This window comes from Martes martes (genome assembly GCF_963455335.1).
Source record: "Martes martes genome assembly, contig: scaffold_288, whole genome shotgun sequence".
In the NCBI taxonomy this organism is placed as follows: Eukaryota; Metazoa; Chordata; class Mammalia; order Carnivora; family Mustelidae; genus Martes; species Martes martes.
The window spans coordinates 48,161-62,078 of NW_027666337.1; the positions used below are offsets into that span (position 1 = coordinate 48,161).

The 13,918-nt window shown below is 37.4% G+C and overlaps 1 protein-coding gene across 1 annotated transcript in view; it reads left to right on the forward strand.

Moving 5' to 3' along the window:
- The window catches only part of BMPR1A (bone morphogenetic protein receptor type 1A), a 34,896-nt gene extending 21,290 nt beyond the window's left edge, over positions 1–13,606 (forward strand). The window contains exons 6-11 of the mRNA XM_080831636.1: positions 1,244–1,388; positions 5,009–5,201; positions 6,698–6,995; positions 8,818–8,993; positions 10,246–10,376; positions 10,464–13,606. Of these exons, the coding sequence (XP_080687762.1) occupies positions 1,244–1,388; positions 5,009–5,201; positions 6,698–6,995; positions 8,818–8,993; positions 10,246–10,376; positions 10,464–10,589 (1,069 nt within the window). The 3' untranslated portion in view covers positions 10,590–13,606. The remainder of the gene's footprint in view (positions 1–1,243; positions 1,389–5,008; positions 5,202–6,697; positions 6,996–8,817; positions 8,994–10,245; positions 10,377–10,463) is intronic.
- The last annotated feature ends 312 nt before the right edge of the window (positions 13,607–13,918 follow it).

The following is a 13,918-nucleotide window of genomic DNA, read 5'->3' on the forward strand; positions in this document are numbered from 1 at the left end:
ATTTCTAACAAGAACCCAAGGCACAATTTAAATCATTTCTCTGGCAGAATAGTAATGATGGAGACCATGGCTCCCAGACTCAGTATGGGTTTGGATCCCAGCTTCACCACCTGGTGGTGTCTGACTTGGGACAGATGATGAACCTCTGGGCCATAGTTTTCTCACCTGTAAAACAGGAGCAATAGTATTCACCTCTTAGGAGTTTTGTAAAGATGAAGTAAGTCCTAGAACGAGGCCTGACACACTCAGCATCAATAAACATGAGCTCTTGTTTTTAAACATGTATCGGCATGGATAAGTATATAAGACATAAGGAAGTGTGTGTGTGTGTGTGTGTGTGTGTGTGTGTGTGTTTTAAGAAGGATGTCAAGTAAATACAGCATATGCCATTCGAGTCCATTTGTATCCAGAGAAACAGTGTTGTTTATGAATATGTCCATCGGTGGTAGATAAATCGGAAGAGGACGTAACAACCTTTCAGGATAGTGTTTGTTTCTCAAGAGTAAAGGAAGGAAATGGAATTATCAGGGAAGTGGCAGGAGCTTCAAATATTTCTAATGTTTATTTCTTTAAAATAAATATAATGTTAATATTTATTCAGTTTAAAAGGTCTACACGTGGATGGCAGTTAAATCTCTACTTTCCTGTATGTTTGAAATATTTCATAATCTGAAATTGTAAGAAGAGAATCTTCAAAACTGTCAGAATGAGTTCAGAGAGTTTATTTGATTTCTTTGCATAAATTCCTTTTCCCTTTTTTAAAATGGAACTATATTCATTGTTCATTTTGACAAAACAAAATTCAAAATACTGACAAATTCAAATCAAAATGCTCATGTAAAGTAGAAGGTGAGTACTCCAGCATCCCTGGAAATAACTGTTATTTAGAACTTGTTCTGTATCTCTTTTGATCTTTTTAGACATAGGTAGATATATATAATTTTTAAAAATTATATAGCTAGGATCACACTCTGCATGCTGTTTTTTAATCTGTTTTTTTTTTTTTTTTACGAGCCAGTGCACTGTAGACATCTTTCCATTTTAGCAGGTACATAGAACTCTACCTCATAAACTCCATTCTTGGGCTTGACTTTAACAGAAGAGATATTATCCTATAAGACTAATTGGGACGTGATCCTATCTGAAGGAAGGATAATGGTATCGACAACCTCAAGATTTTTCTCACCCTAGAATTTTGTAGTTTTGGAATTTTAATGTAGGTTATTTTCTGCTTTTTTAAAAGACATTATTGCAAGAGCATCTCAAGCAGACGTCGTTATAATCGTGATTTGGAACAAGACGAAGCATTTATTCCAGTTGGAGAATCATTAAAAGACCTTATTGACCAGTCACAGAGTTCTGGTAGTGGATCTGGGCTACCTTTATTGGTAAGATAAAATATCATATAAACATGAATGGTTTATTGGTACAGAATGTGTCCTTATATGATGGTAGGCAGTGTAATTGTTACAGTTTAGGGAACATTACTTAACACATTTTTTCCTTCCTCCTTATTTAAAAAGATGGCTGCAGTCATGCAAGAAGAAATCAGTTAAAAAATAAGAACTATGAAACAAGAAAAATAGAATAGGCTGGAAGATAGAGCCACAAGCAGTTAGGAGAGAAAATGTGATCATGCAGTGCTGTATAAGTGCTAGGGTTAGCTCACGAGTTTTGCTTTGAACAGCCAACGTGAAGAGGAGTCAGATATAAATCCCTTGCACCTAAGATTAAACTCATTGGTTGAGAGAAGTATAACTATTTCAAATTAATAAATGCTAGATATCAGACATATTTTTAATTGTTTAATTGCATTTGTTTAAAGTAAATACACTGTTTTAAATTTATTGAATTAAATAATTCTGTGATTGAATTAGAAAAGTAAAAGTAATACTGTCTTCATGTGCAGACGGCATGATTATCTACAAAGAAAAATTTCAAGGATGTTACCATAAAGCTACAACAACCACTAAGTGAGTTTATCAGGGTGACAGACTGCAAAGTCACTCTACAGAAATCGTTGAATTTAGGTATACTTGCAACGAGCAGTTAGGAATTAAAATATTAAAAGCAGTATCATTTTAAAATAGCTTCAAAAAAATCAAATATTTTAGAATAAGCTTAACAAAATTTATGTAAGACCTGTGCACTGAAAATTAGAAAACATTGCTGAAAGAAATTAACAGAGCCCTAAATAAGGGGAGATGTGTATCCTGTTTGTGAGTCAGTAGACTCAGTGTTAAAATATCAATTGTCGTAAGTTGACCTACAGTTTTCATTCAATCCAGAGCAAACATTTGTAGAAATTGATAAACTGATCTAACATTTATGTGGAAACGCAAAGGACCTAGAAGAGCCAAAACAAAAGAACAAAGAGGATTCACTACCTGATTTCTGGACCTACTATAAAGCTACAGTAATAAGTTTAGTGTGGTCCTTGAGGATAAGGATAAATGCATGTGGCAGTGGAAGAGAATGTCCATAGCAATGGATACAAATGTCACTTGAGAGAATGAAGTATAGAAATGGACACAAATATCACTTGATTGGGGTGACAGATTAATTCAGTGGGGAGAAGACAGTCTGTTCCACATATTATGCAGGGAAGATTGAGCATCCATTTCCCAAAAAGTGTATCACAACCCTTATCTCCAAATATGAAATTACCTTGAAATGGGCCATAGACTTAAATGTAAAATGTAAAGTTAAAGTGTAAAAACCTTTAAAAGAAAATGTTTTAGAAAATCATTGTGACCTTGGGTTAACCAAAGGTTTCTTAGGACACAAAAGACATGAATCATTTTTTAAGATGATAAATTAAGCTCTCTCAAAATTTGACATTTTTCCTATTCAAAAGACACTTAACTTAAGCAAAGGAAAAAATAAGTCACAAACTGGCAACACAGATCTGAAAGAGTTTGTGTTCGTCTACAGTTCAGTAATAAGACAACCCAATTTTTAAAAATGGACAGAAGATTTGAACAGATACTTCCCAAAATAAGAGAAAGGAATGGCAGATAAGCACAAGAAAAGGCAGGAAAAAGCAAATTCAACATCAAAGCAAGACGCTGCACATCCACTAGTGTGACTAAGACCGAGAATATTACGTGTGGAAAAGAATATAGATCAGCTAGAAATCCCATACATTGCTGATTGAAATGAAAACATTTCAGGCACTTTGGGAAGCTGATTGACAGTTGACTGAAAGACGAAGCATATACTTTCTATTATCATGAAGCAGTTCTTCCGCAAAGTATTTACAGAAGAGATCTGCATTCATACAGTGGAACATTCCTCATCAATAAAAAACTACTGATACAGGCAACAACAGTACAGATGAATTTTGAAGTGTTTTATGCTAAGCGAGAAAAGCTAGACGCAAAAGTCTACATATTGTATGTTTTCATTTATGTGATATTCTAGAAAAGATAAAAAATTGTAGGGAAAGAAAATAGATCAGTGATGCCACGGCCTGGGGGTGGAGGGGAGGGGATTGACTTAAAGAGGCAAGAGGGAACTTTATTGGGTGATGGAAACGTTCTGTATCTTAATTGTGGTGTTGGTGGTTACATGACTGTGTACACTTATCTAAATGCAATTGTCAAAAAGAGTAGATTTTGTTATATGTAATTTATACCTCAGTAATCCTTTCCTTAAAAGTTACAAAAGGATTCTGAAATAAGTGATAAAGTAAGTCAGTTTAGGTATGCACAAAATCTAGTTCATTTTAACTGCATTTCCAACCTGGACCTTGGGGTTCTTTTTAATTTGAATGGCCGCTAGTGGTTCTGAAAATGAAAAGTAGCAATTAATGTGCATCTCTGAGTCAACAAAAATTAATGAAAGCACTTACTACATTTCAGGTGTTCCCCTAAACAAATCCCTATATTCTGTGAGTAGGAAGGAATAGAATTCAAACAAATCCATATATAAATAATAAAATTATAATTGTGTAAAGTGCAGCAGCTGAAAGGTATACGTGTGCTATGAAGGTGTTGCACAGAGAAACAACCCTCTTAGGTAATGGAAACTGCACATGCCAAAAGACTCTGAGATGGGAATATGCACAAGTGAATTCTAAAAGCTGAAATAAGGTGAATAAGAGGGGTGAGGGCAGGTCATGATAGCAAACGATGAGGCTGGAGAGTCAGGTAGAGGCCAGATCATGGATGGTCTTAATGACTTGAGTGGAAGATTTTTTTTTTTTTTTAAAGATTTTATTTATTTGACAGACAGAGATCACAAGCAGACAGAGAGGCAGGCAGAGAGAGAGGAAGGGAAGCAGGCTCCCTGCTGAGCAGAGAGCCCGAGGCGGGACTCAATCCCAGGACCCTGGGATCATGACCCGAGCCAAAGGCAGAGGCTTTAACCCACTGAGCCACCCAGGCACCCTTGAGTGGAAGATTTTTAACTATCATTTCGATCTTGCTGCATAGTAAAGCACTCCTAAGTTTAGTGGTTTGAAGCAACAATCATTTTTTATTTCTCATGATTCTGTGGGTCTGCTAGGCAGTTCCTTTTCTGGCCCTGCTCAGCTAGAGTTAGATGGTGTAGTTCACGGACATGGCCGGTAACTCCCAGGGTTTCATTCAGCGGTCACAGGGTTCTCCAGAACAACAAGGAAGGGCAGGCCCCAGAGCACAAACACTTTTCAAGTCTCCACTTGAATCACATTTGCTGTCGTTCCATTGCCAAAAACAAATCCTGTGTCCACGCCCAGAGTCTGCAGAGGAGACTACCCAAGGGTATGTGGACTGGGACTCTGAGCCGAAGTATGTTGACCATTTCTGCAAACAGTCTGTCACGTTGACTAACCCGTTAGTGTGCGATTTCACAATATATTTTATGTTGTTTCGTCTTCTTTTAAATCCTTTATAAATTCTACCGTGGGGGTGGGTTAGTTGTACATCCCGTCCTTTTTGATGGGACAGGCCATGGGCCACTTTCTCGGTCTCAGCAGGTTCTTTTCATCAAGAACGGCACAAACATTTTGCTTTTCTCTGTGAAGGTTCAGCGAACTATTGCCAAACAGATTCAGATGGTTCGGCAAGTCGGTAAAGGCCGGTATGGAGAAGTGTGGATGGGTAAATGGCGTGGTGAAAAGGTGGCAGTCAAAGTGTTTTTTACCACCGAAGAAGCTAGCTGGTTTCGAGAAACGGAAATCTATCAGACTGTGCTGATGCGCCATGAAAACATACTTGGTGGGTACATGTTTGGTTTCGGCCGATCCCATATTCCAACAGGGTTAGTGGGGTGCCATGGAAGCCTGCCACACAGGCTGTGAAAACATACGTGAATTCCATTATGTGCATCTGGCTCAAGGAAACCCAAGAGAATACACAGTTTAAATACAAAACAATCCTGCATGCCCACCAACGGCTTTATTTACTCTCCAGCTAGGAAAACAATAGGGAGTTTCAAAATGGAAGTAGTACTAGTTTATTGGACTTACTCCTAGAGTAACACAGCCCAAGTTTTTTAAAGGTAATTTAAGCAATGTTCTAATGTAACTTTAACTATACATGCTTTTTGCCTTTTATAAACTGAATGCCCCTCCCCACTTTCTTTACAAAACAGAAAAATAATTAGGTATGATCTGATCCGTAAAGTACAGAAACTCCTCTAGCTTCCCTGACTTTTCAGCTACTGTTTCCCTACCCTTTAATTTAGAGAGTGCATAGCACATTGCCACAAGTATTCCAGACACTTAACTGTTAGTTTCCTTAAGGGCTGTCACAACAAATTACCAGAAACTGGGTGGCTTAAAACAACAGAAATTTATTTTCCCGGAGGTATGGAAGCCAGAAGTTTAAAAGGAGGGTGTCATCAGGGCCATGCTCTCCGAAGGCTCTAGGAGAGGCCCCTTCCTTACCTCCTCCCCCCAGCTTCTGGTGACTGCCAGCAACTTTTGGCACTTCTTGGCTTAGAGATAACGCTCTTACTCTCTGTTGTCCCATGGCCCTCATGTTCACATTCCCCTTTTGTAAGGATACTGGTCAATGAATCAGGACCCACCCTAATCTAGTATTGACCTCCTCTGAACTTGGTTCTATATACAAAGACCCTACTCCAAAGAAGGTCACATATACGGGTACCAAGTAGACATGAATTGGCATGGTATGGGAGGAACGCATTATTCAACCCAGCACTCACTGACCTTCTTCTGAAGGGAAAAAGGACAAGAAAAGAAAGAAAGGAGGCCAATATCATGGCCCTTCTTATCAGTGAGCCAGATAGAAATGCAGATGTGCTGAGGCTTGATGGGCAAATGGCAGCTGGCTTAGGAGCAAACTTGTGGTTGAACATTTTAACTCTATTACTTTAATGTGTTCACTTTTCAGTTTGAAATTCAAAGTTTTTCCACCTTCCGTTGTGCTTAGAGAATCATGGAGTTGGACAGCATTTCCCCAGGCTATTTTCTGATACATGATTTTTTCCTTAGACATATGATTGTCATCTTCATGATTATCATTAAGATTATTTTAAATATACTGCAGAAGTGTAGAGTTGTCTGTGTAAATGGCAGGAAAGAATGGTACACATTCAAGAGATTTTGTTAGGCAAATTAAATTTTTGTTAATTTAATTACAAGAAAAATACCAAGATACCAAAGTTATTTTTAGTATCCTGAATTAGCATTCAATATTCTTCTTGCCCATCTCTGATAACTAACCCTTTAAACACATTAATTGAACAGGTTTCATAGCAGCAGACATTAAAGGTACAGGTTCCTGGACTCAGCTCTATTTGATTACTGATTACCATGAAAATGGATCCCTCTATGATTTCCTGAAATGTGCTACACTAGACACCAGAGCCCTGCTCAAGCTGGCTTATTCGGCTGCCTGTGGTCTGTGCCATCTCCACACAGAAATTTATGGCACCCAAGGAAAGCCTGCAATAGCTCATCGAGACCTAAAAAGCAAAAACATCCTCATTAAGAGAAATGGAAGTTGCTGTATCGCTGACCTGGGCCTTGCTGTTAAATTCAACAGGTAAGGGACGCCTGGGTGGCTCAGTTGGTTGAGCGGCTGCCTTCAGCTCAGGTCATGATCCCAGCGTCCTGGGATCGAGTCCCACATCGGGCCCCTTGCTTGGCAGGGAGCCTGCTTCGCCCTCTGCCTCTGCCTGCCACTCTGTCTGCCTGTGCTCTCTCTCTAATAAATAAAATCTTTAAAAAAAAAAAAATTCAACAGGTAAGCGGTTCTTTGCCTACTGTTTTGAAATCGTTGGACTCTCCAAAAGATATTTGCCTATTTGGATTCAGGATAGTGGAATTCCAGACATGTTTTTGGGCTTATCTGGTTATATAAATAAATAGTTGGGATTTTTTATCTTGGTGTTTTGTTTTTCTGTTTTTTAGGGTTTTTGTGTTTTGTTTTGTTTTTTACAAAAATTGCATCCTACTCTACATAATTCTTAATTTCCTGCTTTTTATTGTCTTAGACATCATTCTATTGCAGTTTATGTAGATCTGCTTCATTCTTTGAAACAGTGTTGATGCAGTTTTCCATTATGTGGATGTTCTGTGACCCAACCGATGGGCATTAAAGTTGTCTCTATTAATTGAAAAATGCCTTACTACACGTTGTATTATACCTATATGTAATATCCTTGACTGCTTGTGTAAGTATTTGTTCATGGTGGATTCCTAGAGAAGGGGCTACACAGAGTATGTGCCTGTTAAAGTCCAGTATAATTGCAAGCTCTTCCTTAAAGAGGCGTTCGTAAGTTTACACTCCCATAAACAGAGTTAGAAGTATGCGTTTCTCCATCACCACTTGAAATTGTTGATATTTTTTATATAGAATTATCAAATTTTTATGAAACCATTGAAGCTTTTATAATACTGTTAAAACTCAAGGATACAGCAGCCATGAAATGAATTTCAGAATTCATTTCAGGTTATAAAATAAAAGTACTTCCCTAGCTGTGACACTGTTCTGGTTCTGTTGTTCTTTATTGTTGTGGTCCTCATTGGCTCAAATACTCATCAGGTACTGTTTAAGACAATCTAAAATACATTACATTAATCTTGGCTTCAAAGTAGTTTCCAGAACCCACCAGAACTGGGGGCCTAAGTAACAAAGCATTTATGTCTTCCAACTCTAAAATGTAGTCCAAAAATTGAAAAACCAGTAAACGCCATTTATTACTGATTGTCAACATGATTATGTAAACATAACTGACAACAGAACTAAGTTGGTTGGACCCAAAAAGAAAATGTAATCCTGTGTCACAAAGGCTGAGTTTATCATATGAGAACAGTAAAGGCAGTGATTCCTCTCAGTTTAGTTTTACATTTGCTTGTTCTGGGACATAATTATCTACTGTGCTTTCTTCTATTCGGTACCGTCCTTTTTTTTGGAGAGGCACTAAACATGTCTGGTGACAGAACTTGAACTTATGTGAGGTGTTTATTGTCTTTATTCAGGATAATATGAATATTCATACTTAGCTTTTCACTGCAGACAGTAATGATTCTGATTGGGTGCTGTCCCGGACCCTGCTCTGGGGTGTTGTGTAATCTGTAACATATATTAAAGAGTATATTACTTTTCTAAAATCTGGGAAATGCTAAATTTTAAGATCTTATCTGGTCCCAGAGAATTCGGTTAAGGGAATGTTGAGATATAAAATTAGGTAGGTAGGTAGATTTTATTTAATTTAAATTTTTTATATATTTATGTGTTGTGTGTGTGTGTGTGTATGTGTATACACATGGAAGGAAGAGTCTGACTTACAAAATGAGAACAAAAATACAAGATAAACTGTTTTGTTCCTGGTCCTCAACCTGAACACTGTCTTCTCTTTCAGCGACACAAATGAAGTTGACGTACCCTTGAATACCAGGGTGGGTACCAAACGCTACATGGCTCCGGAAGTGCTAGATGAGAGCTTGAATAAAAACCATTTCCAGCCCTACATAATGGCCGACATCTATAGCTTTGGCTTGATCATTTGGGAAATGGCTCGTCGTTGTATCACAGGAGGTAAGACTTCAGGTAGTGGGTTTCCAGTTATGTTTGTATCCTCATTATTCAAAAAAGGAACAGCTCCATTTATATGACTTAGATGTCACATATGTCAGGAATCCCCAGGGCCATTCCCAGGTTCTGTGATTTCACTACAAGGACACACAGGTCTCAGCATATCGTTGTCCTCACAGCTAAGATTTATTACAGTGCGAGGATACAGATACAATCACCCAAGGGAAATGGTGCATGGAGCAAAGTTCAGAGGAAATCAGGCACAAGCTTCCAGAAGTCCTCTCCCAATGGACTCACAACAGGATGTGCTTCAGTCCTCCAGGAGTGAGTTATGACAACATGTGAAATATTGTCATCCAGGAAAGTTCATTAGAGACCTAGTAGCCAAAGATATTTTTGGAGGCTGGTCACGTGGGCACCCTCCACCTAGCATGTACCAGAATTCCAGACCCCTAGAAAGAGAGCAGGTGTTCAGCATAAACTATATTGTTTGTACACATAGTCTAGGCACACAGTGAGTGACCCTTATTATTTAGGGAAAGTTTTATATGAGTGTGTAGGGAATTGTTTGCCCAGCAAGTTCCCAGATACCGGCCCAGTGCCAACCCTGCAAGCAGGCCTTTTCAAAGATTAGCACTCTCCAGCCTGCTGTGTTAACTCTTTTCTGCATATCATGTTGTCTTTCTACTGCAGAACAAAATAAGGCAAAATAAAAAACAAAAACCACATTCATTACTAAGAACAATTATGTGTACAAGTAATCAAATTAAAAATTGAAGGGGCACCTGGGTGGCTCAGTCAGGTAAGGGACCGACTCTTGGTTTCAGCTCAGGTCATGATCTCAAGGTTGGGAGATCAGACCCCACATCTGGCTCCATGCTGAGCATGGAGCTTAAGATTCTCCCTCTCCCTCTGCCCCTCCCTGGCTTTCTTGCTCTCTTGTATATGCATGAATGCAAAATAAATAAATAAATAAAAATTTGATGGTAAATGAGCACTTCATCTTACTTTTCCTAAGGGGTATAGGTAGGTCCACAGGTATGATGGGGACCGTGATGGAAGTAGAGGAAATAATTAGGCACAGAAAAAGAGAAGAAAACACATTTACTATTAAAAGTGAATCATTTGCTCTATAATTCTCTTCTTTATTTAGGAATCCCATTTTAACTCCCATAGTTCAGTAAGGGGTGCTGAGTAGGTTGATACATTTTGTCCAGCCATTTTTGTGCCCACTGTGCTTTCTCACTCCCTGCAGGGATAGTAGAAGAGTACCAGTTGCCATATTACAATATGGTGCCCAATGATCCATCATATGAAGATATGCGTGAGGTTGTGTGTGTCAAACGTTTGCGGCCAATTGTGTCCAATCGGTGGAACAGTGATGAAGTAAGTGGAGCTCCATCCCCTGAGGAAGTGATTGGTAAGTGTTGCCAAAGATCTTTATGTGCTCACTACATTCTCTTTACTTTTCAGTGTCTACGAGCAGTTCTGAAGCTCATGTCAGAATGCTGGGCCCACAATCCAGCTTCCAGACTTACAGCTCTGAGAATCAAGAAGACACTTGCCAAGATGGTTGAATCCCAGGATGTAAAGATTTGACAGCGAAACAATCATGAGGAGAAATTCTAGACTGCGAGAACTGTTTTCACCCGAGGAACGGGTGGAATTAGAGTAGAATAAGGATGCTAACTTGGTTCTCAGACTCCTTCCTCACTACACCTTCACAGGCTGCTAATATTAAACCTTTCAGTACTCTGTAGAATAACAAGCTGGGAACTTCTAAACACTTCGTTCTTTATATATGGACAGCTTTATTTTAAATGTGGTTTTTGATGCCTTTTTTTTTTTATTGGGTTTTTATGAGCTGCATCAAGGCTTCGATCCTGATAATTAATGTCTCCAGTTAAACTCTGGGTACTGAATTTCCTGTTCATAAAATGGTGCTTTCTGTGAAAGCCTTAAGAAGATAAATGAATTCAGCAGAGATGGAGAAATACACACTTTTGCCTTCTACCTGAGGAAAATTAATCTGTCTGTGTTCCGCCTTTGTAAACAGCCTATGGATTATGATCTGTTTGGGGTACTACTTAGTTTATGATAGTTTGTCATGCTTTGATATTGGTATGTGTGTGTATGCGCACACATGCACACACCAGGATTCCTCTGCTGCCGTTTGAATTAGAAGAAAATAATTTATGAATGCACAGGAAGATGTTGGTGGCTGTTGGTTTTGTGCTTTAAAAATGCATTATCTGACCAAGATTCTCCAATCACATAAAAGCCATTTATTTACCTTGCAAGTGAGCTAGCTTCTCTGCCAACTTGATTTTTTAACATAAAGGCCAAAAGAAGTTTGAAGTGTCTGTAAATTTGGACTGTTTTCCTTTCATCACCATCTTTTTCTTCCTTCCTTCCTCCCTCCCCTTCCTTTCTTCTCCCCTCCCCTCTCCCCCCACCTTCCTTCCTCCCTTCCTTCTCTTTCTTTCTTTTTGGTAATTCTTTCTTTTGTCATGAAAAGCATCTTATCCGAAGTTGGAACTCCCTATGCCATGAACCTTCTAAAGAAAACACTTCTTATTGAAGTGAGTTACTAATTACTGCATTTGATAGCAATGTAAGTGCCTATAATCGTGTTCTATATTCTTTATTCTCTAACTTTTAAAAGGGAAGTTATTTATATTTTGTGTGTAATATGCTTTATTTGCAAAACACCTTCTTTACAACCCATATTTTATATATGTACACACATTCATACTGTAGAAACCAGCTCTCATGTGTACCTCATATCCCATTCTTAGGGAAGAAAATGAAAAGATCATCAGAAAAAAATGTCATAAAGTATAAGTACCTACAAATTGTCAGAATTAATGCATTCAAAGGAGTATATCAAATCTAGGCTCAGGCATATACTTTCATTAAGATGCCGTCATCTCAATTTTTCTTTATGAAAGGATCCTCCAGTTAGAAGTTTCTATATCAGAGCTGATATAAACTTATCAACAGCTGTTTGGGGCATTTAAATCATTTGAGATTTTTGGTTCTATGATTTCTGTTCTATAACTTGTGAAGACAATGAAGAGTCAGGCAAAAAAGTTCAGTATCTACTCATCCTGTATTTATACCATATAGCTGTTATTCAATAAAATGCTACATATTTTATGGATGCCGTGTTATCCCAAGGAATAATTCTGATTTACTTAAACTTACACTTCTCCAATGCCTTCTAAATATTGTCTTATCCTGAGCGAAGAACTCATAAGTGCATAAAGTGAAGCAGTTTTCTTTGAATGTAACATAAAATAAATGTGATTATATCACAACATAGTTAAAAATCTTTAAAGGGGAGGAATCAGAGCATGTACCATCCATTACCAAAAGCCTGACTGGCATTTAAGGATGAAACTCTTACGGTATTTATACATCAAACTTCACAGATTCGAAATCTGCTTTTATGGTCTTGACTAAGTTTAGTAATTTTCATCTAACATAATTAAAGCTTGAAGTGTTTGTGAAAATAAGTAAATGTACATATTGGTAGTACCCAATAACATGTTCTTTCAGAATTTCCTCCCTTATACTGAGAGAGAGTCTAATCCATGTTGCCTTGTGATTTAAGAACACTTCTGAGCTCTGATCTTAATCTAAGGTTAATCTTGCTTTATTTTTTATTGGCTAAACTATAAGTCCTGAACATTATTTGTCAACTTAATAGCAAAGAACATATGTAAAGAAAGGCAAACTCTGTTCTTAGAAATGTTGAAATAGTATGTGGAAGCAATTACATACGCTTTTCTTCTGTTCAGAGCAAAAATGTAATACAGCTTTTAAAAAGAATCCTGTATCTCTTAAACTGGCTCAAGATCAAATTTGATAATAACTTATTCCAGGCAAGATTTTATAAATTAAATCACTTGTGTTTCTTTTCATACATGTTGTTTGGATATATTGCAAACATCTAAAATAATTTCAACAGAAATACTAATTGACTTTTTATTAAAAAAAAAAGATTGTTGCAGCTCTTACACTGTTTAAAGGGGTACTGTTTATTTGCGTGGGTCAGGTGTTAAAATAGGGTAGCAGTTCACTCATCATCTTGCCTCAGTGCTATTATGAGAGTCACTGTGAAAACTGCAAAGAACCAACATGTTCAGGAAGACCGAATTAAATCTCGGGCAGCAGCATACAAAGCCACATGTAATGATCATCCCATAAGGAAAGTATGTGAATACTGCTTTTGCAAAGGATTAAGTATATTGTAATTTTAGCTCGTGCTCTGTACTATGCTTCCAGTGGAATTATTTAAGCCCTTTTAGTGACCATTGTCCTTGCCCATTTAAAAACTAAAATGTAGTATATATTGTATAAAATGAAAATATCATTATAGCTTAATTAGGGAAGTTGTACATAGACATTGAAAGAAGGGTTAAAAACAGTTTTATTATGCAATTGTAAAACACCAAAAATACAGATTCATCTTTGATATGTAACACACTAAATGTATTTTGTACAGCATCTGGTTTAAAAGGTGCCTTATTAAGTTTACCATTAATTGCTTTGTTCTATATATAGATTACATCCAATGTATCATTTTTAAGTAAATAACCTTATTTTAGTATACTTTAGTGATGTGTTTTGTGATACTCGGACTGTATTGTGTATCAGAAGTCACATGTCTGGGGAGATTTTATAACAGATAAGTTCGTATACATACATTCGTCCCTGAGATGTGCATTTCAGCTATCAGAAATCGAGTGTGGAACACATGGCAGGTAAGTGACAGCACACTCTTTCCTTTGTGTAGATAGAGCAGTTAAAAACCTATTAGAGTGAAGAGTTGTTTCCCTTTAAAAAAAAAATTAATTCTAAAAATACGTACTCATTGCAGAAATTTTGGAAAACATAGGAAAGATTAAAGAAGTGACTAAAAT